This window comes from Babylonia areolata, chromosome 21 (genome assembly GCF_041734735.1).
Source record: "Babylonia areolata isolate BAREFJ2019XMU chromosome 21, ASM4173473v1, whole genome shotgun sequence".
NCBI lineage: Eukaryota > Metazoa > Mollusca > Gastropoda > Neogastropoda > Buccinidae > Babylonia > Babylonia areolata.
This window is the reverse complement of record NC_134896.1, coordinates 44,527,679-44,553,295: the sequence shown is the minus strand read 5'-3', so window position 1 is coordinate 44,553,295 and position 25,617 is coordinate 44,527,679. Positions and strand designations below refer to the sequence as shown.

The 25,617-nt window shown below is 42.5% G+C and overlaps 1 protein-coding gene across 2 annotated transcripts in view; it reads left to right on the top strand.

The window, feature by feature from the left end:
• The window catches only part of LOC143296332 (uncharacterized), a 486,076-nt gene that overhangs the window by 252,170 nt on the left and 208,289 nt on the right, over positions 1–25,617 (top strand). For both annotated transcript variants that reach the window (XM_076608201.1, XM_076608202.1), the window contains exon 2: positions 23,701–25,460. In XM_076608201.1, the coding sequence (XP_076464316.1) occupies positions 23,902–25,460 (1,559 nt within the window). In that variant the 5' untranslated portion in view covers positions 23,701–23,901. The remainder of the gene's footprint in view (positions 1–23,700; positions 25,461–25,617) is intronic.

The following is a 25,617-nucleotide window of genomic DNA, read 5'->3' as shown; positions in this document are numbered from 1 at the left end:
AGCAGTGATCAGTGGTCAGTAGTTGTCAGCAATGGGCAGCAGTGGTCAGTGTCTATAATGTTCAGCGGTGACCAGTGGTCAGTAGTGGTCAGTGACCAGCAGTGGTCATTGGTGGTCAGCAGTGTTTGGTGGTCAGTAGTGGTCATTTGTGATCCGTGGTGAGTGGCGGTCAGTGATCATTATGTGGTTAGCAGTCAGTAGTGGTTGGTAGAGGTAAGTGGTCAAAACCTGTATTTAAAAAAAAGTAGTACAATATTGCATAAGACATAGTGATCATCAGTGGTTCAAGACCTGGAGGAACGTAAGATATACTTGTGGGAATAGACATGGAGCCTGAAAAAGTAAATTTGGGGGAACATAAATCTAGGGGAACATGGGGCTGACCATACTAAGCTCTTGAACACAAACACCGAAGCATGCATTGCATTATCTTATTTACTTTCTTTCATTTTTTTCTTCTCCTTTTTCCCTTTATTCATTATTTCTTCTTTCCCTTCATTTCGTTTTTAACTCTTCCTTTTCTGACATTTTCTTTTCTTGCTTCAATTCCTTTTTCTTTCTTTCTTTCTTCTTTCTTTCCTTTCTTCCTACCTCAATTTCTTATTTCATTGCTTTCCTTTTTTTTTCTTTCATTCGCTGCTTCTTGATTACTTTCTTTTTCGTTCTTGACTTTCTTTCGTCTTTAACATCATCAACATACAGCAAAACAAATAGTGACAATTTTGCGTGTAGTAAGTAAGGCTGATTTGTCGCCTATAAAGGGCAACAGTTAGCGGTTAACTGAGCTCTGCCAAATTGTCGCTGATGACAATTCAGTGGAGGGACAAATCAGCGGTTAACACAGATGAGACAGTACACGAGGTGCAGTATCATGTAAATTAATGTTTGATGACTTTAGAATATCTGACACATGTGTGTGAATAGGTTGTATATTTGAATTACTTTGTGCATTTTGGGGATAATCAACATTAGACGTCATGTTTAATTCCACAAAATCTTCCACATCTGCATATTTCACTATGTATTAATAAAAACTTCTTCTTTTTCAAATTTCAAGTTGTAAAACACCCGCAAGCTTTTTATTATTTTTAAAAAAAATTTATTTCGAGTGGTAAAACACCCGCAGGCTTGTAAGCTTCAGTCTTAGTATGCGCATATACCCCGAAGGCTAATTTCACAGTTTTACTGTCAATGATTCGGAGCTTCGTTATGTTTTTTTGTTTTTTTTAAAAAGGGGGGGGGAGGGGAAAGATGGGAGGGGGGGGATAGAGTAGAGTGACAGCAGAGAAGAGGCAGAAGGGTACAAGTAGGGGGAATTTTGTGTAATGTCCCGTCACACATATCGGTGATTGAAGACATTTTGTTAAAGTATTTATGAATACATTTGAGTATTATCGGTTAGAAGGGGTGGGAGATGTGAATGAATGGAGGGTTTGGGGAAACTGGGCAAATGAGGGTGAAATGAGGGTGAAATTTGGTTTGCAGGTAAGAAGTTGGATGGATTGCACACACTCACACTCAGTCTCTCCTTATACTAATAGCAGGGCCACATGGAATGGGTTTTGTTAAGTGTTTTCTTTTACCTCCAACAAGCAGCAAACACTATAAGAAGCCTTTAGCATCTTTAGGTAGCACACAACCACCTATAGCCTACAGTTCCTACTAAGCAGCACTAACTCAAGCAGATTTAAGCAGCACACACCCTCAAAGGTCAGTCAACAAGGACGGCATTGCACCTGCATCATTCAGTCTGTGCCAGGTTCCATTTTCTTCTAAGAGTCAGCTAATAATTAAAGTTAATGTGCACACTAATTCTTGTTCCTTCCAACATACAGTGTATACTAATAACAATTGCAACACAATTTTACCAATCTTGGCTTGTCTTTGTGACACTGAGTGAATGACTGACACATTCACTGCTCCATTGTCATTCGCCCATTTCAACCCACTTGCAGTACACTCTGTGACAACAGGTTTAATAACACATTGCGGTACAAGGACAGCAGAGAGGGGAACGGGGAGGTAAGGTGGGGAGGAAGATACAAAGTGTGGGTATGATAGCCGGCCCAATCAAAGATAGATTAAGCATAGATTTCTCCATGGTTCAGACTGTGGTACCGTCACTAACAATCTCTCTCTCTCTCTCTCTCTCTCTCTCTCTCTCTCTCTCTGTGTGTGTGTGTGTGTGTGTGTGTGACAGAGAAGCAGGTCAAATTAAAACAGAAAATACCAAGAGGGATTAGCATAAGTTTCCGACAGACTGACATTCAAATCAAAGGATAACAAGCCGTGCGCCCCGAGGGAAGGAAGTAGGGAAGTAGAAAAGGGGTCGGTGAGGAGAAAAATAAGCCAAGGCACTGATCAAAATCCTATTAGCACAAGAACCCATCACCACAAACATCTGGGCTCTGCAACTGCGGCAAGCGACCTGCCAAGGGAAGGTGGGGCAGGGAGAGGGGTGGAGGAGCACGGTGAACCACAGCAGAGGGAGGTTGGTGGAGTGGGGGTAGTCCATTCATCTTACGTTAAAGAAGGGCTAAAAAAAAAAAATGCACTAACTTCTTTAAAATCAGTTTATGCTGGAATGGATTCTAGATTGAGTGGGAAACAATATCACAAAAGTCTGCCGACGCATCAGTTTTATTTTTGACTGTATCTTTTATGTCAACATTTCCTAGGTGTTTTGAAAACAGATCAACATAAAGTGGACATATGAACACAATTGAACTTACATAAACACTTGTTGTATGTCAAATTAAAGCTTCTTACACGAACAGTTTTAAATATACCACAGTCTGATTTATGCACCTCAAAACATAATAATGGCGAAAAACAGCACACCAGCTGACGTCATATTTCACTGTAGGACTCATTCAGCTCAAGAATGGAGTTGACACAGCTGACACCTCGACATTCTCTGCAGTTATCTGCTGTGCATGTCAAACCATGTCTCCTGCAGCCACACCTTACGAAATAAATACCATTATGTGCCATCTGTATGAAACCATTCCATGCAGGCCGATGAGACTTCAAGGGCCATGATGTTATCCAGAGTATGTCCAGGTCAGCAGTGTCATCATCCACACAGGGCTCCTGGACTTCGACGAATAACACTGAAGACACCAAATTCCATTCTGATTTGAAACATGCACAGTGTAAAAGAGCTGTTAGAATTCAAAGTTTTTAGATTTTGTTTAATACGCCATGTTGAGAAAAACCATCATTACTTTTACAGACTGTGGTAACATGATTATGGATATATATGCAAGAAATTCCAGGCAAAAATCAGATAATTCCTGTATCAAATGAAGCATAAAACACACACAAATAAACAGCAACAAGTATTGAATAACAGTCCGTACCTTTTGCTGGGCTGGACGGTATATATTTCTATCTTCATACAATTTTTTACATGCTAACAAACAATGATCATTCATTCAGTGTTCCCTCCAAATACGAAAAATCACATTATAAAATGTTTACCTGTAGAAATGGAAGCCGATTTTTCCAAGGCTGCTGAGTTCGTTTCCTGAGACTGGTTTCTTGTTGGTCTTGCCAGGCATAACCACGACAATACCCACACCATAAAAGACCCCATGGCCATCAAGCGTGGCAGTGTCACGGTCAATGTTGTCACCAACAAAGTGAATGACGTTCTTCTCACATTCGTCAGTGACAGGGATGTTGATGCCTTGAGCTGCTGCAGCATTCAGTTCATTCCTCTGAATTTCCTCATAGAAGGAACAGAAACCAAGTTGATTTTAAGTTTCTACAAGGATTTTTTTTTAGGCGAACATACAATACAGCTGAACTTGTAGTCCTACTTGCAATGGCGCCATGACAATACGTGGCCGTGCTGCCTGGACAGTGGCCTGTCCTATTGAGGCCATCTTCATATCACTGTTTTTCACCATGATGCCGGATTTTAAGAACGTTCTCAAGGAGTCAGTATCGTTGAAGATCAGTTGTGCAGTTGTTTTGATTATTTCTGTCTTCAAGCCTCCTGCCTTTTCATAGTCCTGTGAAGACAATATCCTCCCCAGAATGATCTTGTGGTTTTTTCTTCATGTACCGTGCTGTGTAGGCATGCAATTCAGCATCATGTCTACTCAAGATATCCTGGATTACTTTGACAAGTTCAAGAACAGTTACTTGGTCGTAGTAGTACTTCAGGTACTCTACGATACTAAGGAATGCTGCAGCAAGAGTGGAATCTTCAGGTCGTTCCATTTTTTCGTCTCTGTATGCTCTGAAAACGCATGTGGAAGTCCACATCCTGAACAGAAATTTCAACTGCGTACATTGTGATACGCGATATCAGTGGTATGGTAAGGGCCCGATGACCACTCAAATGGGGTTCTCATCACTTTCGGTTTGGGGTTTTCACCAGCGGAAGTGACATCATAGGTCAAGGTCATCAGAAGTGACGTCAACAGGTCAAAATCGTCGGAAGTGACGTCAGCGGAAGTAAGGTAAATGAAAAGTAAGGTCATAGGTTAAGATCGCGTCCTTGTACATGGTCAGCGGAAGTGTGGTCAGCGGAAGGTCAATAAAAAGTGAGGTCATAGATCAATATCGTGACGCAATTGCAGAATAATTAGAGGGACTGCCGGGCGTTTGCCGTAAATGAACTGCACAATATGACGTTGCTGTCAATGCGCTCTGGTATCTGCGTAGATGCAACCACTACTGTGCATGTTTATGTGTGTCGCTGTAGTGTGTGTGTGTGTGTGTGTATGTGTGTGGATAGACAGGTAGCGGACAAACTAGCTCCATTTCAATGATTCATTCATTCAACTGTTTACACGTACAAACCATATATTATTTTATTCTCTCTCTTTCTCTCCTCCTCTCTAACAAATAAATAAATGAAATAGAATAAAGATAGATAGTCCAAAACAATATGGACAGGAAAAGGAAAAACTTAGAGAAATACTATACGACAGATAAAATTTCAACAATTACTATTAACATTATGAAAAATTAAAAATTGTAAAGCAATTGGCTCTGATGGAATTATCAGTGAACTGTTTAAATACTCTGATCAGACAGTTCTTTTCGTTCTTAAACTGTTTAATAAAGTGCTCAACAACGTTGTATATCCAAACAACTGGACCACATCCATTAATTTGCTCATTTATGGTCTAAATAATCCCAATAATTATAGATGAATTTCTTTAAATGGCATACATGGTAAATTGTTTGGAATGGTTATCAATAAAAGATTACGAGAATGGATGGATGAAAACAACATCACTGGTGAACATCAAGCTGGTTTAAGAAAGGATACTCTACAGCAGACCACATGTTGACCTTGACTTGGAAGATGCAAACAAAGTCCAGTTTACCAACTCACTGTGCTGCTAATAAATGTGGAATCAGTTGATACTAACAAGATGGGGAGCAACAGCACTTCATGACTGAAAATAATAAAACTGTCTTCTTACGTCTGGGAGACTGGATGTCTGCACCATGTAAATTTTCCATGGGACTGCCACAAGGATCTCCGCTCTCCCCTGTCTTCTACAATGTTTATACGAAAGGACTTGCAGATCAGAACAACATTGAAGTTGCTCGTGTGTTTACTCTTCGGGACGAGGGCCAGGTCTTCAAAACTTTTTTTGAGTGAATGCTCAAAAAAGAACTGCAGCAGTCCAGAACATCTGAGTAATATCACACAAAGATGTCAGGTCACAGTATTTTCCATCAGTCCAGCGAAATCTGAAATGTTCTATGCACAGTTAAGAACAAAGCTGTGAGCAAATCGTCACTAGTTGTCTCATTCAGGAATACAGTTCGACAGAATGCTGACCTTCAGAAAATATTCTGAAATGCAAAAAGGGTCTTTCTTTCGTAGGCAATGGCAGCCAAAAGCATTGAACTACACCACCTCTTCTGGCTATACCATTCTCTCATTCTCATTGTAATTGACTATGGATTAGGGCAAACAACATTTTTTTTCATTGCAGCTTCCTGAAAAAAAAAGCTAAAAATTTCAAAATGAATGACTGATCTTGGGAATAAAGTAAGACATTCCTAATCAAACTATGCATCTCTTCAACACAATGATTTCACCCACTCTAGGAGGCTATTGTCGGGATTGGTCAGAGGGCAGAACTGATGAAGAGGTAAAACTGCTAACAGGTTCCACGAATCATTTAGGACTTTGGCAACAACCCCTCTGGTAGCTGTGTATGCCGTTTCTTGAGCCACACACCCCGGCACACAGAAGGCAAGGAAATCAGTGTGTAGGAGACATCTGGGCAGCCGATGTTTTCTCCGTCTGGGCTCTTCCTCCGCAACTAGCCTTCTTGTAGCTTCAAAGGCCCCAGTGTTCGCTTGGTAGTTGATCTCTAGCTGTCTCTGTCACTTGCGATGTTTTTGTGGCGGTTTTCGTGGGGCTCCTGTCATTTTTGTCCGGGCAATGCTCACCGTAGAAAACGGCTTTGGGCCTGTGCATGTCCTTCATACGAGACATAATTATGAAAGGTGAAAACTGCTTATGGAAAAAAACAATCCCAGCAAAGTGGAGTATTGTCATATATACAGTTCAGTCCGTTTGGGGATACACTGTACAGTAAAATGAAAAGGCAATCTGGGAAGAAAGTGCCACATACAAAAGTCACAACCTTCGGTCTGACAGCGCAGGTTGAAGCATTAACACATACTAGTAGTCCAGTGGTTGGCATCCACACGTATGCCTGCAAATCTACATGCCATAATTCGGAATGACTCTAAGAATCTCCTGCAAAAAGTCATAGCCCGGTGTAGTGTCCTAGATTGTCCCCCACATCGGAAACGTCCCTTGGGGGTAATTTTGACTGCTGGAAATGTCCCCGGTGTCTTTCTAACCGTTCATAATGTCCCATGCGGACATTTTCAGCGGCCAAAATGCCCCAAATTATTACGCTTTAGCCATTTTCAAGATAGGAAGGACAATTCAGAACGAGGCTAAAACGCAAGAAGGGGACACTTTGGCCGCTGATCATATCCGCAGGGGATATTCTGAACGGTGAAATAGTCCCTGGGGGACATTTCCAGCGGTCAAATTGTCCTCCACGGACGTTTCCAGGTAGGGGACAATCTTGGATAATACACCGGTTGCACAGCGATTCTTGCTTTCGACGTCTGAGTACCCATATATAAAAGGTACACAAACGAAGCGTGGTAGTCAAGGGTGAACTGACAGCAGCAACAGCTGAGGGGCAGTAAAACAGCATACAGGGGGGGATATGGAGAAATATGTCTTCCGAAGGGTGTGGCCAAGGTCCATATGAAATAAAAATTAGTGGAACTGCAATGGTTGGTTACAGAAATTTGACATTAAAGACGTGATGAAATCATGTTTGTGCTGTGACACTTTCGCTCGTAATGAAACATTTGTTAATTCAGACAAATATGACCATCCTGCATTCAAGGACTATGATACACATGTAGCTATGGCAGTTAAAGTGGGACTGGCTGAATTTTCAGGAAGATGATTTATTTAAGAGAAAATCTGATGACAGAGAAAAGAACGCTTTTGGTAAGGATTTGTTGGAAATGTGTTCCGCATTTGAATGTGTTATTTTGAACAGGTTATTTCGTTTTGGTTTTGATGATTCATTGACATTTGTCTCGTCCACAAGTGGAAGTTCCGTTGTTACGTTGTAATGTCCAAAGAGTTGTGTATTATGGATTTTTTACGGTCATTGAATGTTGTTTCATTTATTGACTCGCCGACTTTCCCTTTGTCGTTTACAATTGCTCAACGTGAAGACACTGATTGTGCTAAAAAAGCAACTGACATTAAATGGATTAACAGATTAGCTTGGGATCAAAGAACAGTTTCAGAGGAAGCCTTTATTCAGACGAATTACAGAATATGTGTGTACGAGTGTTTTCTCTTTTGGATTATAATGTGAACGAGGCTTTGGGGCTATTTTGTAATGTACTGTTGCGAGCGAGTGAATGTATGAGAAAGCGTGTATTCGTTGGGAGTGATCAGATGCCCCATGGTTTGATGCTGAATGTAAGGATGCAAAACACAAAGCCAGACAGCTGCTATCAATATTAAGACAAACCAAGAATGATAACCCTTTATGAAATATCGGAAAGAATACAAGGATTTGTCTAAGGTAAAGAAAGTCAGCTACATACGTGATGAAGCTAGACGTCTTGCATCACTGAGCAGAGACAGCAAACAGTTTTGGAAAGAAGCAAAACAATTGTCTGGAAGAAGGAAAATAGGAATATGTAAATATACTGCACTGAAGAAAATGAATTGTTTGAACAATTTTGGAACTTATTTACTCAGAATGAAGTTAAACTACTGATAGCAGAGCTGTTATTGAAATGCAACCAGAGGATTCGAATATATATATATATATATATATATATATATATATATATATATATATATATATATGATGAACTCAGTCGTGCCATTTGAAAACAAGAAGTTGCAGGTCACTTCACTTTACTTGTCCCATAGTCTGGATGACCGTTGGGGCACCACAGATAACCTGTTGACCACCTTCCTCCATCCTTCTCTGGTTTCTGCTTCCCTAAGGGCCTCGCTCAGCCTCAGACCTGTCCCTTCTGGGATGGTGTCTTCCTTAAGGGCCTCGCTCAGCCTCAGACCTGTCCATTCTGGGATGGTGTCTTCGCGTCTCTTTTTCTATCCACCTCTCTTTCTCCCTCCGTGTTCAGTGCCCTGCAGGATCGTCTTTGCAAGTCCTGTTCATCTTGTGTCCATACCACCTCAATTTGCGTTTTTTCACAGTGGTGAGATCTTTATAGGGCTGATGGCTAGCTTGATTCTCTTCCTCATTACCTCGTTGGTCATGTGATCTCTGTACATGATGCGCAAGAGTCTTCGAAAGCATTTCATTTCTGTGGCCTGTATCCTCTTTTCTAAATCTGCGGTGAGGGTCCACCTTTCACATGCGTACAGGAAGATCGAGATGACCAATAACAAATCAGTCTGATCTTGGAGCTGTGTGCAGTGTTCTTGTCATTCCGTATGGTCTTCAGCTTAGTCAGCGCCCCAGTTGTTTGGGCAATCCTGGACAGTATTTCCTGCTTTGATCATTCATTGGTCACACAGTTTGCCCAACCTACTTGCAGCTTTGCACGGTCTCTAGTTTCTGGCCACTAATTTTGACGTCTGAGGTGATACCATTGGTGTTGTTGGTCATCAGTTTGGTCTTCTCTGCGCTGGTCTCCATGCCATATGCTGTTGATGCCTTGCCCAAGCGTTCCACGTACCTAACAACCTCCTCTTCTTTTCCTGCAAGGTCGTCAATGTCATCGGCAAAACGCGTTTGTGATTATCCTCCAATGCTGACTGATCCATCATGTTCTTCTAAGGCGTCAGTCAAGATTCTCTCAAGGAAGATGTTAAAGATACTCGGCGAGAGCAGGCAGCTTTGTCTGACTTAAACTTTTGTTCTGAACCATTCTCCTGTACTACTGTTGTAGCACACTGCGCTGATGACTTTGCTGTAGAGACTCTCTATGACCTTGATCAAGTTGGCGTTGATGTTATACAACTTCATCGTGGACAAGAGGGCTGTGTGCCATGCTCTGTCAAAAGCTTTCTTAGTCCACGAACACGTGGAAGAGATCCCGTTGGTGTCGTAGGTGCCTCTCACACAGCATCCTGTGGTTGAGGATCTGTTCAGTTGTAATGCACCCTGCTCTGGAACTCTGCTTTGCTTGAAGCTTCAACCTGTTCAGTAAGATTTTCAGCATGACTTTGCTTGGGTGACTTATTGTACCATAGTTCTGACATTCTTGCACGTTGCCCTTCTTTGGGAGACTGATTACCAGTGACTGAGTCCAAGGAGTGAGCCATTCTCCTGTCTGTCAGATCTTGTTGCAAATGATAAGCAGGACATCTATCATGGCTTCCCCTCCTGTTTGAACTAGCTCAGCCGGGATGTTGTTCACTCCAGTGATCTTTCTTGTTTGAGCGATTTCACTGCTGCCTCTACTTCTTCCCGTAGGATGGGATAGTTGTCGGTGTTTGTGACTGGTGGGTGTTTCAATACTTCCATCTCCTTTGGCTCTGTGGGTGTACAGTTCTGAGCAGTATTCTGTCCATCTGTTTAGAATGCCAGTGTCTTCTGTGAGACAGTTTCCATCTTTATCCTGTATGGTGGTGGTACGACCTTGCTTTGAACTGGTCAGATCTTTAACCAGATGGTAGGCTTTCTTGCTGTTCCTCTTGAGGTTGTCATCTTTTTCTTGGCACCGTTCTTCTATCCACGTCTCTTTTGCTTTACTCATGTTTTTTTCTTGATTTTCTGGCTCACTACCTTTTAGTGCTTTGCTCCTTCGGTTGGAAACCTAACCTTCGTTAACTCTCTGCGTTTGTCATACAAATCCAGGATGTCAGATGTAACCCAAATGCTATACGTCAGTGCTGAACACAAGGCTTGTTACATGTGCTGAAGAAAATGGTAAGATAACAGAGACACAGACTGGATTCAGACACAACATATCACATTTTTACTCTATTGAGAAATATTTATCAAAGAAGGGAGGCAAGCTTTACTCATGTTTTGACTGTATGCAACGTCAGTCTTTATTTGATATTTCAATTCAGAATGGAATAAATGGAAAATTTATGAATGCTGTCATTCCTATGTATAAATGTGTTACGTCTGATGTACGTATCGAACATAGGTTAACAGAGTTCTTCGATTGCCCAGTTAGTCTAAGGCAGGGATGTATGCATATTTTCTTCCTTTGTTAACGAAATAGCTTCAGCTATTGAAAACAGTGGTGTTCATGGAATTTAGCTTTTGCCTGATTGATTGGAGTTGTGCATTCTTCTGTTTGCGGATGGTGTTGTACTGCTATTCAACACTGCGACTAGTCTGCAAAATCAAATTAATGTTCTGAATAATGCATGTAAACACTCTTCTTGAGTGTAAATACTGATAATACTACAGTGATGGTTTTTCGAAAAGGTGGCCTTTGGGGAAGAAATGAAAACTGGAATCTCGATGGAAACGTTCTGGAAGTACCGAATTAATGTAATTGTCTGGGATTCAAAAACGAATATAAACAGAGGAGTGGATGCTTTAGCTTGGTAGTCCGTCGGGAGCCGACGATGGCAGGTCTGTGTACTCAGCGATGACAACGCATGTGACTCTGCAGCCCATAGCTGGAAGCACACAGGCGCCCACGGGTGTCACAGCTATGGTTTGAATTTAGGACAGTAAAAGGCAAACGTGCATTGACTTAAAGATATATAACGAAACTGAATGATAATTCCAAAGGATGATTTTTTTTTTTCAAAATATTTGATGCTCCAGGACAACCCATGCTTTTGTACGCTTCTGGGATGTGGGGTCTAAATATACTAGATAATATTGAGAAGGTTCATTCCTTTGCATGTAAACGTGCTTTTTATATCATATCACTCAGAGTACAAAACACGTTTGCATACGGAGAATGAAGACGCTGTCCGCTGAATATAAATAGTGCTATTCGATGTATCAGGTACTGGTAAAAGTTGTTGAATATGAATGTGCACCCAGACCGGCATATTTGATGTTGTTTAACCTGGAAGAGAGGTGTAAAAAATTATGGGTGTCTTTTGTCAAAAATACTTTATTTAGTTTTGGATTTGAGTATGTGTGGTTCCAAGAGGTTGTGAGCAATATTTTTTTGTCATTATTCAAGCAAAGAATGAAATATATATTTATGGAAGAGTGGGACGAGTCAGTAATGTTTAAAGATATATATCATAACTACAGATTGTTCAAAACTGGCTTTGACTGTGAGCAGTATTTTGACTTTGTGGATAAAATGTGTTTTGGGGACTGCTTGATAAAACTACGGCTTGGTTTGCTCCCAATAAGTGGATCAGTTTTCAGGCCGGTGAGCATTCAAATGTAATTCACATTACACTTGTAAACTGTTCATTTTATAAACAGATGTGTCCTTAACAATAACTTGAGGCAAAAACGTCTGAATTATGAAGGTCAGTTGCATGTTTACTTGCTGAAGACTGGTTCTGTCTGCAGTATTCGTAAACTGTGTGCATTGAATGCCCTAAAGATACGACAGTAATTCATTGGCTGTCATGATGAAATTTAGAATGAATTTACAATGCACAAAAAGCACTTTTGTCTTACAAGTTTAAGTTGATAGGTATATTATATTTGTTGTCGGTACGCGATCACCAAATAGTGTACTTTTGACCTCTTTCTAGGGGCCAGAGGAGTCTTTGTTCTTGTTCCTACAGAAAGCTGGAAATGGAATGGAAAGCCCAGAAAGGCGTAGGCAATGCTCAACATCCAGCTGCAAAAGCTTACATGGATGTATTGCCATGGACATGCAGGTTTCGGCGTAACAATGACCTTCTTACGTGTGGGAAGATCTGAAATCATAAGAAAAGTGAATGAGTACCTAAAACAACAGGTCCAAGGCCATCACACCGTCGATCACCTCAAACCTGCGAGGTGTGACACGAGCCATTACTAATCACAAATATTGGCATCACGCGTGCGTGTGTGTGTGTGTGTGTGTGTGTGTGTGTGTGTGTGTGTGTGTGTGTGTGTGTGTGTGTGTGACTCTGCAACAAAGTATTGATGATCTTGAAATGAGACATCTTGACTTGCCGACATCCGAAAAAAAACATTAACTAAGCACATTGTCATTACTACAATAACACATGATCATGTCTAGTTATGATCTCCCATTTCTAAAACAAAGCCTTGTTACAAGCATACCCCGTGCTTTCGAAAGTTTGGTACTGATGCCTACAATTGATCAGTGTAAATCCACGTCGGATACAGTTTTTGTTCGGTGAATTTCCAAATGCTTTGTACAACAGAACAATCACAGAAGAAACTGATGTTCATGTCAGCACAGGATGCGTATTTTTCATTTTCTCTCACTCTCATTCCGTTCAAAAGGATAACTATGGGCTAAATATTATGCAGGTAAACTTCACCAGGTTTCTTTTTTTGACGTTTTACATGCTGATCTGTTCAGCTGACTAAATCTTTCTTTTTTTCTTTGTGCCACAAAAATACGCAATCAGCACACACACACACACACACACACAAGCATGCATGCAGACAGAATCAGATGGCCCCGGGTTGTGGCGACACGCACTCCGCGGGAGAGATGATGAGATGGAGACAGACATCTGTTGTGTTATATTTCCACGAGCTAAACTCTTGTCACTTGAAACTTGAAACCGGTCGATCTGCCTCACTGTCTTTTTTTTTTTTTTTTTTTTTTCCATGAGTGATGACCATTGTTGGTGACTACTCTCTCTCTCTCTTTCTCTATAGTCTAAGAAAACTACGAAAATACCTAAAAAAATTGCAAGAAAAGGTTTTTTTGGCTCTATGTATTCAGGATTTTTCACACTATCACCTGTAAAAAATCGAAGAAAATCGAATGTCAGATAAGAGCAGGAAAATTAAATAAAGAAAAATAAACACAAGGAGATGGCGCGAACGGAACACCATACTTGAGTCTGAAACTCTCAACTGGGTCACGTCACTGACACCTTGTCAAGGATGCCACAATGGGGATGGGCCTGTTAAGTACTACGCTTCTCCGGCATTTCGTCCGCGCAGCGGAACCTGCCTACCACTGTATCTTATGCTTCTCTGTTGAGCGTACTGAATATCATACATGATTTTACATTGCTTCATTGTTAAGTAATGTTTCCGAAAAAGCAAGTGTACTTACAACAGTCAAATTAGACTGTTACTAAAATGTAATCACAGTTATCATGATCTTAAAGTGTGCTAGCACAGACTGCATGGTAGTGGCATTGGGGTAGACAGGTTTGCGCGATTCCTCCGTGTTCGCATGTGTGAAGTATGGAGTATGGTAAACCATGCGCTTAATAAAGTTTCTTTCGCTGAAAATTTAAAGATTTTCTTTTTTGAGATTTCTTTGCAAAATGGAAATGGACTAACATCAAGACACATGTGTGATTTGCAAACACCCCTGCAGTGTTGACAAAATATTTTCCGTACTATCGGAAAAGGGCTGCAAAGGTGATAATAACTTCTTTTTTTTTTTTTTTAGTAAGTTTGTGGGCTTTCGTTCCCATCAGTGTTTATTTCATATGTATTCGTTTGTTTATTTCCTTAAGCACTGTCTTCAAGGCTTAGCGTTTATTGTTTTCTTTTGTTTGGTTGGTTGTTGTTTTGTTTTTGTTTTGTTTTGTTTTTTGTTTTTTGTTGTTGTTGTTGTTTATCTCCACTTAACTACTGACTGTGAAAGTGTGTGTGTGTGCGCGCGCGCGTGCTAGAAAGGCGGAAGGGCGAGGGAGGGGTTAGGAAGGAGAGGGACGGAGCTGAGAAGAAGAAGAGAAAGGAGAGAGAGAGAGAGAGAGAGAGAGAGAGAGAGAGAGAGAGAGAGAGAAACTAACAGAAGGAATCTTGTTTACTGAAGGAAAAGAACAAGCACAGGAAGACTTTTCTTACGTACTACCCCCATTTTATGAAAAAAAAAGAACTTCCGGAAAGGCAATAAGAAAAACAAGGTATTACATAAATGTATATGCCAGAGAACAAACGAATTTCATCAACTGACAGAGTACAGAAAAGCTAGTCAGTATGATTTTAACGCACGATGCATATCTGTGTATAAACAGAATGTAGAGACAGACAGAGAGAGAGGCCTGGTTGGTCAGGTATGATGCAAGCTGTTCACATGGGCAGTCACTGTGGCATCTCTGGCTTCCTGCCCATAATCGACTTCAGTCCAAGTGATATGGCCTGTCACTACTCTACCATGAATTTCATCACAAAAGAGGTCACACGACACAACTCAACACCTGTCCTGACTCTGGATCAACCACTCTGGTGGAAAGCCAAGGACATCTTGCTAATGATCCTCCTGCCAGTTATATGAAGTCGATGGTGCTGCGCTTGGTGCTTTCCATGCTGAAATGAGCTTCTGAGGCTGCATTGGACGGTTGATGGAGGGCAGTGGGTTGCAAATGGTTAAAGGTTCTGGAATTGCCCTTCTCTCCAAACGCTGTCATGCATATGATGCAAGGAAAAGCAGTGACACGAGCAGGAAGGGGACATTTTAGTGGACTAAACGCACTCGTGACTGCTAAAACATGTGGAGTCAAGCTGCCAACTACACAGAACCTAGATCTTGTTCCAGAAGACCTTCATTTGGAACAAGTGGATCAACAAGTTCAAAATGAACTTCAAAATTCAACTGACACTTTCAAATCAAATACTACTGATCACACGGACTTCACCGAACCAATGTTAGGGGACAACAAAGGGGAGTGATGGCCTAGAGGTAACGCGTCCGCCTTGGAAGCGAGAGAATCTGAGTGCGCTGGTTCGAATCACGGCTCAGCCGCCGATATTTTCTCCCCCTCCACTAGACCTTGAGTGGTGGTCTGGGCGCTAGTCATTCGGATGAGACGATAAACCGAGGTCCCGTGTGCAGCATGCACTTAGCGCACGTAAAAGAACCCACGGCAACAAAAGGGTTGTTCCTGGCAAAATTCTGAAGAAAAATCCACTTCGATTGGAAAAACAAATAAAACTGCATGCAGGAAAAAATACAAAAAAATGGGTGGCGCTGTAGTGTAGCGACGCGCTCTCCCTGGGGAGAGCAGCCCGAATTTCACACAGAGAAATCTGTTGTGACAAAAAGAAATACAAATACAAATACAAAATACAAGATGAAGATCTTGATCATGGACTGGCTTTGTATAATTTCTCTCACGGAGGGCAAACTTGTAGCTCATGACCTTGAGGCAAACACGGATCTTATCTCCAGAATTTCTGACAAGTTGGATGCAAAGGAGAAGCTAAAACAATACCCCACAGCTGCCTCATGGTTGCAATACATGCATCTCATAGATATTTTACGACGTTTTCTGAAGGCAGAGAGGACGGGAAACTGGCATCTTCACCTGAGTACGTTGCAGGAGATGATATTTTTTCTTGCTTCAGCTGGTCACAGTCTGTACACAAAGTCTATCCAGCTGTACCTGCAAGATATGGTGCAACTTGAACAAACCAACCCTGACGTGTACAACAAATTTCAAGGTCATCATATTTTCCGCAGAAGTGATCGCTAATTGGCTGGTCTTTCTGTCGATCTTTTATTGAGCAAGTGTTGATAAGAAGCATCAAATCAACAGGGAGGATGACACGTGATCGTGGAATGTCAGAATCCCAACGTGCAGCATGGCTTCTATCAATGCCCACTTGTGCTGACATCAATACGTCCATTCAGAACATCACCGGGTTGTCTTTCTCAAGTGAACAGCACAAAGACATCAGCATTGCCAGAAAGAGGCAGGATGGTCACGACATGATGGTCATCCTTGCTCTCCTGGAAGAGAGAGATTCTTTCATTGCTGGTCCTGTTCTGAAGAATACAGCCACGGGTATGGTTGAAACACCAAGGTGGATGCACACAAGGCAAACTAAGTGGGAAATAAAATCTTGAAGATGGAAAGCCACAAAGCCACGGAATACACCTTTAGGTCAGAACAGGCTGTTACGATGGCCTCCATAAACACTGTCAAGATCGACGCAGAAGTGGTGGCTATCGAACCTCAACTTCTGTTTCAGCACCTGGTTTCAGCCACAGGCACTAAATACGAGGACAAGTGTGAGGTGTTCAGATATGACCTGTTGAGTCACCCATCATCTCTTTCTAAGTCTTCTATTTTTCTTCGTCAAGGAAATAAAGCCCTTCTTGTTGATGAGATCTGGAAGAGAGTTTCCAAACCCATGCCAGAGAGTGCCTTTCTTGGTGACTTGCGTTTGTTCTGCACGGAGAGGCACTTCTCAAAAAAATCCCTGGTCTCATGGCTCAACTTACATTTCCATCATTGAAACTTAGTCAGACATGTGCGACAGAAGTACAAGAAGCCTGTGATGGCTATACAAGTGGCCCAAGCACAAAAGACGTCACATATATATGCAGAACTGAGGGAAAGTCGTCCACTGAGGTTCAGTTTACACCAGACATGACCCTGCATATCGGGAAAGACCTGTTTCTGGCCAATCATAAAAACAAGCAACGTTTTATTGACTTGCTTTCTTGTAAGCTGCGGAACAACGGATGCGTGACTTTCTGTTCTGAAGGAGATGCTGACTGCATGATTGTTGCTGAGGTTCAGGAAAGTGCAAAAGGCAAAGAGACAGTGGTTGTTGACGATGACACAGATCTTTTAGTCCTTTTGGTCTGTCATTTCAAAAGTGATTCAGAGGAAGTCTTTCTCAAGAAAAGCAGAAAGCCGTTCAGGTGCTGGAACATCAAGCAGTTTCAGAGTTCACTTAACAGCTTATGTCATATCTTGCCTGTCATCTATGCAGCCATAGGTTGTGACACAACGTCCCGAGCTTTTGGAACTGGCAAACGGACAGGTTTCCAGAAATTCCTGAGCTCAGAACGACTTTGTGAACTGGCAGAGACATTCCTGAAGAACTTAGAGAAAGGTGAGATTGTTGTTGCTGCTGAGCAGATGCTCTTGTTTTTGTATGATAGGAAGACAGCGTCCGCCCTTGACAAGATTAGATACATGATGTTCTGTTCAAAGGTAGCGTCTGGGACAACATTCATACAAGTTCACTCACTGCCCCCAACGTCCTCTGCTACCAATACCAGTGTTTGAGGACATATCTGCAAGTCCAACAGTGGAAATGACACACTTGTGCTGGGACAATTGGGCTGGAAGATTGTTGACAACCAGATGGTGCAGCCTTGCACAGCAGACTTGCCTCCTGCTCCTTCCAAGCTTCTGTGCATTATCCGCTGTGATTTCGAGTGTGACTGTGACAAAAAGGTGTACCTGCAGAAAACAAGGTTTTGACGGTTCGCCAGCATGTGGAGAGTGTCATGGAATACATTATTCGAACTCAGCACAGGTGACAACCACTGAAGAACAACACTGAGAGGGAAGCCTTTGTGAGGATGGACATTATTATGAATTAGTCCAGTAATTCTATGATAAAAAGTGGTCTAATCCCAAAATAATCGCAATATGTTGGGGTTTTTTCAGACTTGCATCTATACATATTGGTAAAGAATGTCTGCAAAATGTAAGTGTATATTTTTAAAATGCAACCTTAAGACGTATAAAGACAGCTTTGTGTGAATAAGTCGCTCTGCTTATACATTGCCTTTCACGTTAACAATGTGCACAGACTGTCAGGATCTGACATAGATGAATCCATTAGAATAGACAAAATCTCATATATGAATTCCACGCTTCCAGGTCACAGTGGACAAAACATCTACATGAATGACACATTTTGCGCGCGCATGTGTGTGAGTGTGCGCATATCCACATTTGGTGATATTTTGCTTTCAAATTCAAAATAATGTTTTGCCTCTCTCTCTCTCTCTTTCTTACACACACACACACACACACACACACACACACACACACACACACACACACACACAGTTGTTTGAAATACCCCCACGACAGAAGATAATGATAATAAATAAAATGAAACAGACAAGACAGTTCATAATTAGATAAATAAATGAATAAACAAAAATAAACTGAATGATAAATGTGTAACTAACGAACTAAAGATAAAACAAATAGATGAATAAGTAAATTGTTAAATACAGAAATAGAAAAAACAAACAAACAAACCGTGAACAAAATAAATCAATGTTTTTAGAACCCAGACAATGGCTTGTCGTCACTTCAGATCACACAAGTGCCTTGATGACCCTCCGTTTCCATTTTACATACAATTACTAAATATAGTTGAATATTGTAATTTCTTCAGTAAAATATATTTTAAGCGCATGGTTCACCATACTTCAACACCACATTTTGCGAAGGCAACATGTGAACCTTTCTTCAACGCCACTTTCGTGCTGTCTGTCTAGATGCAAATCAGGAACAAGATAACTGTTATATCAGTTCAGTAACTGATTCAATTGACAGTTATAAGTATGTTTTATTATTCCGAAATCACTAATTGCCAACAAATCAACGTAAAACTTTCACGACGGTCAGGGCAGTACGAAACAGGTTTCACTGCACGGAGTGAGAAAGCGCGGGGAGGAACCAGGCCTGCCCGCAGAGCCCGACTTGACAAGGCGCGAATGACAAGCTGCGGCAGCAAAAAAGTATGGTGTGCTTTTTCTTCCATCTCGGCCTATTTATTTTTCTTTATTTAATTTTCCTGATCTTATCTGACGTTCGATTATCTTCGATTTTTTATGGGTGATAGAGCGAAAAATTCTGAACACGTAGAGCCAAAAAAACATTTTCTTGCAATTTTTTGGAGGTTCGGCCACTTTTTCTCACAGAATTACTAGACTACTAGTGCCACCTCATTCTCACACAGCCACTTCTCCTCTTCATTTCCTTACCCATTCCCTCACTGCGTGTGCCCACCGTCACACAATGTGCTGGGGAATGTGCAACAGTTGGTAGAACCAGGGGAGATGACTGGTACCTTTGTGACACGTGACTTCTTTATACACAGTAGTTTCCCTTATATATATATATATATATATATATATATATATATATATATAATCTTCTCTCTCTCTCTCTCTCTCTCTCTCTCTCTCTATATATATATATATATATATATATATATATATACTTTGTCTGCAAATTGAGTTTCTCTTCCCAGATGATGGTACATCTCCACAGTACAGTCCCCTATGTTGCTTTTTTTTTTTTTTTAATGTCCACCGCGCGCGCGCGCGCGCTAATGCGTGTATGTTAGTGTGAGTTTACACCGTGATGACACATTCCTTAAATTCCCAGTGTATACATTGTGCACTTGGGGCATGTCCAGGAAATCGTCTTTGTCACACCACAACATCCGCAGTGACAATGATCACTCTTAACAAAGCTCACAACACGTAGAAAAGTCACTGTAAAGGGAGATCACAGCAGTCATGGCTTAGTCTATTATGGCGTAAAACCTCAACTTAAAGAGGCAGCTTTTTATAGCCAGATTATGTCAAGGCAGATTTTGTTTTGTTCTTGTGTTATTATACTGGATTCGGTGCTCAAATATGAGAATGTATAGAAAGTATAAAATGTGAAAGTACTTTAATACACTTTCAAAAATTACAGATGTAAAAATGTGGCGTTTTCAGTTCAGTCCAGTTACTCAAGGAGACGTCACTGCGTTCGGACAAATCTATATACGCCACACCACATCTGCCAAGCAGATGCCTGACCAGCAGCCGGCGTAACCCAACGCGCTTAGTAGTCAGGCCTTGAGGAGAAATAAAGTGCATAAACCAATGAATGGATTAAACCAGTGAATGGATATATCACTAAATTAATGATTGATATAATGAACGAACAACATACGAATATAAACAAGTAAACAGATAGGTAATGATAAAATAAAAAGTAAGAAAAAACTGAATATATATAGACCGTAATGAGAACAAATAAATAAACAAATAAGCAAATAAATGTAAATAAACATACAGACAGGCGCGCGCGCGCGCGCGCACACACACACACACACACACACACACACACGCACACACACACAGGCGTTAGATTGGCATTTCATTTCGAAATATGGTGTTCATGTTTATTCGGGAGCTATATTTTTATTTCCTTGTGCACATTTTAGCAACTAGTATCAGCAGATTTGCATGCATCTCTTGTGAGCCGAACATGACTGCTATTAATTAATCAGTGTGTCAATATATCACTGAGCTACAGGTGCAAAGTTTTGTGGATAAGAAATAACAAGTGGCTGAGCCTTCATGGCTCATGTGTGATTCCTGCTTAACAACAACAAAGTATAAAATGCCGGGGATGGCGGAGTGTTTGCGAGAAATGGGGGTGGGGGACTACTAGTACATTCATAACGATCCAGATGATATTTTTGCTCACCATCAGACATGAATGTTTGTCGAACCCAAAGATGTGTGTGTGTGTGTGTGTGTGTGTGTGTGTGTGTGTGTGTGTGTGTGTGTGTGTGTGAAACGGTGCAATTCTATCGGAACCTCGCCACATCGATCGGTATTTAATTTTTTCACACTTTTTTTTTCACTTTTTTTTTTCCGCACAAATCATAACTACATCCTGGTACAACTTCGATTCCAGTCGGGCATCAACAGAACAAAGACCAGGACGTTCCCTGGTGGGGATATTGGAAGTGATCATAATCGTGTTACCATGAACTTCAGAGTCAAACTAAAGAAGATCAACCAACACAGAAACACCAGATTGGAATTCAATGTAGACATATTGAAAGATCCTTCCATTTGTGAATCCTTCAAAGCAACAATTGGCAGAAAGTTTGCACTGCTGCAAACGCTTCATGAGGATGCTGAAGTGATGACCACCACCTTCAGCGCAGTAATCAGTGAAGGAATCAGTGAACTGCTTGGAAAACACCGGAAAACTCCGCCCTGGGTCACAGATCTTGGACATGTGTGGCGATCGAAGAGACATGAAGATCGCCAGGCAAGCAAAAAAAACCCAACAACAACAACAACAAACAAAAGAACAACAACAAAAACAAAAAAAAAAGACAAACAAAAAAACTAGCAAAATACAAAGAGGTCAGCAAAAAGATCAGACAAGGCATGAAGAAAGCCAAGACTGATTGGAGGACTGTCTGAACAAAAAAATAACTGTAGAAAGGCATTCCAAGTTGTAAATGAAGTGACAAAGTAAAGGCAGTTCAGAGTCAGTACGATACAAGACAAAGTAGGAAAATGTCCCACAGAAGAAAAAGACAGTGAACAGATGGACATAATATTTCAGAGAGCTCTACAACCATCAAGCAAATGGAGACCCCAGTGCATTCTCAAGCCATGAGCCAACAACATGAAGATGTTGAGGAAGCAATAAGATGACTGAAGAATAAAAAGCAGCAGGTATCGACAACATGCCAGCCGAACTGATAAAACAAGGAGGAGAAGCAGTGACAGAAAAATATGGCAGACTGGGGAATGGCCGACAGCATGGACAGAGTCTCTGATTATCACCCTACCCAAGAAAGGCAAATTACAACTTTGCCAGAATTACAGAACTATCAGTCTGATAGGCCATGCAAGCAAAGTAATGTCCAGAGTAATCAAGAACAAACTCGGACCACAGGCAGGAATCATTACAGAAGAACAAGCTGGGTTCCGCAGCACCAAAGAACTGATTTTCAATCTTCGTGTTCAGTGCGAGAAATGTAACACCAGCAAAACATCAACCATGCCTTCATCGACTTTAAGAAGGCATTTGACCAAGTTTGGCATGATGCACTGTGGGCATCCATGAAGAAACACAACAGAAGTTGATCAACACCATCAAAGAACTGTACGCAAAAGCCAACAGTGCAGCCCTCGTTTAAGGAACTGTTGGCGACTTGTTCCACACGTCAGTTGCATCTGTCGAGGCTGTCATCTATCTCCCACACTCTTCAACATCTTCCTAGAATGTATAATGACTGATGCCCTGGAAGGACACCCTGGCACTTCTGAACTCAGCAACATTACCCCAAGCACCCAAAACAGCATTGCGGACTTAAAGCAATGGATGGCACTGAACAAATTACAATTCAATGAAGAGAAAACGGAGATCATGCTCTTTGCTCCCTCCAAATTTCAGAATAACCGTTCTCTTCCTGTGTCTAGCCTATATGCATTCACACCAAATATACTGACTTTTTATTCTTCTATCCGCAATCTCGGTGTTGCATTTCATTCTACTGTTTCTTTCTAGCAGCATGTATACAAGCATGAATCTGACATATGTAAAGCAGCCTACTTGGAAATCAGAAAAATCAGGTCCATTCGAGATTTCCTTTCAAATGAGAGCACTGGTCTGTTCATTGGCCTTGTCTAGAGTTGAGTGCACGCTCTCTCTCTCTCTCTCTCTCTGTGTGTGTGTGTGTGTGTGTGTGTGTGTGTGTGTGTGTGTGTGTGTGTTGCCCGTTTTTGTAAAGCGCTTAGAACCCTATTTAGAGAATAGCCACTATATAAATTCACATTAGTATCATCATCATCATCATCATCATCATCATTATTATTATTATTATTATTATTGTTGTTGTTGTTGTTGTTGTTGTTGTTGTTGTTGTTGTTGTTGATATCATCATCATCATCATCATCATCATAATCAGGAAGGACTGGAGAAAGGAAGTAAAGACAGACTGAAAGAAAAAAAATACTGTGTTTTCATCCCCTAATTCACTCACCAAATAACTAGGTATACTTACCGTTCTCGTGGCCCGTTCACCACATATAAACTACTTTTGCATTCTCCTGGGCTGTATTGCACAAGCTATCTTAGCAGCGCTAAGTTTGGCTAGTGTAAAGAATTTCCCCGTCTGTGGAATTGGCGTAGACTTAGGAAAATCCTTCACGCTAAACAAACATACTGCTGCTAAGATCGGTTATGCCAACTAACCCTGGCCCACTCACCGCATGTAAACTTAAACTGCATTTCTCCCGTCTCCTTCTCTTTACTCTCCCTTGACAATCTCACCAACCTCCAGCCCCAGCCCATCTGCCTCTTCCACACGTCTCTCGGTTGTATGGGAAAGAACTGGAATGCTGTCCCTCACTGTCTCAGACTTTTTAAATTATATTTTTAGGCCAATTGTTGCTCCGTACAGTTTGTCTGGCATGCTGATCAAAAGATATTATTTTGCTCTTCAGACTTTTGCACCTTTCTGTTTAGAACACAAAGGCAACTCAATATTACCTGAACCAGAGATGTTGTGGGATCTGTTGCAGATGAAGACATCATGGCGGACACGGATCATCTGTCCGCCCTACCCAGCCTATGCTGCCCACTTCTCCCCCTCTGGCCCCACCATCACCACTATCACCATCACCACCCCCATGCTCACCAGCATCAGCAGGACTGCAGGGCGACACAGCGTCTCCCTGCCCTGAGCCATTTCGGCAGGCCTTGATTTCAGTGCACAGTCCGCCATGCCGCCTCCCAAAAAGCCAAAGAATGGCCCCACCACAGTCGAGCAGTTTCTGTCCCGCGAAGAGCTTGAGCTTCAGAGGATGGAAGAAACGTCTTCCGGGATGGCCCCCTCCAGCTCCTCACCCTCCTCAAGCTGCTCACCCCCTACCCACACAGGAACGTCAGGGAGTGGTGGTGGGTGTTCAGGCAGTGGGGATGGAAAAGAGGGAGAAAACCGATTAGTATCAGTACCATCGGCCTCTTCTTCACCTGCCACGGGTGCGAGGACGGAAAGTTCTGCAACCAGCTGCTTCAACAGCGTGGTGTTGAGGACCGGCGGGGAGACTCTGCACACTTCAGATCCTGCAGGCAGTCGTTTCCGTCTGCTGCGACAGCTTTTTGTGCTACAGGAGCCTGAAGTGGAAAGCCATTGCCTTCCTGCCACTTCTCTGCCTGCTGCCCCGACCAGAACGCGTTTTGCCAAGTGCAGGAACGGGGACAGAGTGTTGGTGCCCGAGTCTGGGAGAAGCGCAGACTGCTGTGAACACTGGCCGATGGAGAGAAGTAGCGGCAGCTCATTTTCCTCAGGAGGGGCTCTTCACCGGCCCTCTGCCAGCTTCCAGCCTGTGCGGTCAGCTTCTGACAAGGCTGACAGTGGCAACAACATGCAGGGAGATGGCACTGTAATATCCAAAAAGAACCTCGTGAAGCGCACTTACCTCACTTCGTTGATTAAAGACTGTACCCCGGCGTCTTCAGGGGCGATGGCTGCATCTTACTTAGAGCGTGCAGCGCTCACTTCAGGGAAATTGTTGCAGAGTGTGAAGGGGGCCCCTGCTGCCCCCAAGTACATTCACGCAGCGTTCCAGCTACCTCTTATGGATACCAGTACCTCAGGACAGGCTGTGACGGGCCCCATCAGTACCTCCATGTTGGCCTACCTGGCGGCTCAGGGCGCACACCATCACCCTCATTCTCCTCTCCCCACTCTCCCCCCTCTGCCTAGGTGTTGTGGGCCCTCCTCTCTACCTCTTGTTGACACCAGCACATCTTTGACCTCATTTTCTCCTTCTTTGTCGTCGTCTTCATCTTTCACCTCCTCCTCGGCCTCGGGCAGAGGGGTCTTCACAGTAGTCCCCCAAATGAACGAACCCTTCGACTTGTCAGTGAAGAAGCTGGTCAGGCTGGGGGGCAGCCTGGACAGTGACAGTGCAGGCAGTGACAAGACGTCGGGGGACCTGACCTCTTCCTCCTCGCCACCTGGTAGCGGAACGGCAGAGATGGCCACGGGTGTTCACCTCCCGTCTGTCTCCTTAACCAGCAGTTCGTCCACGTCCCCGGCAGTGGCCAACACGCCTGCTGTGAGGGGTGGCGAGAGAGACGGTTGCACCTCCCCAGCCCTGCCCCGGACCGTAGCTCGTGCCCCCTACCTCATGGACCTGAGACCGGGCGGGGTGACGACGGACTGTGTGCTGGGCAGGCTGGCACACGACGTGGCGGGGGTCGTGTTGAACACAGCAGCTGTCATGGCTCACGGGGCCTTTCCTGCCACTGGCCACTCCTCCTGTTTCCCTAACAAGTCAGTGTACTGCACACACAAACACACACGCACACGCACACACATGCGCGCACGCACGCACGCGCGCGCGCGCGCGCGCGCACACACACACACACACTCAATCGTCAAAATTATGAACTTCAGTATTAAGATGGTTAATTTACTGTATATAGATTAA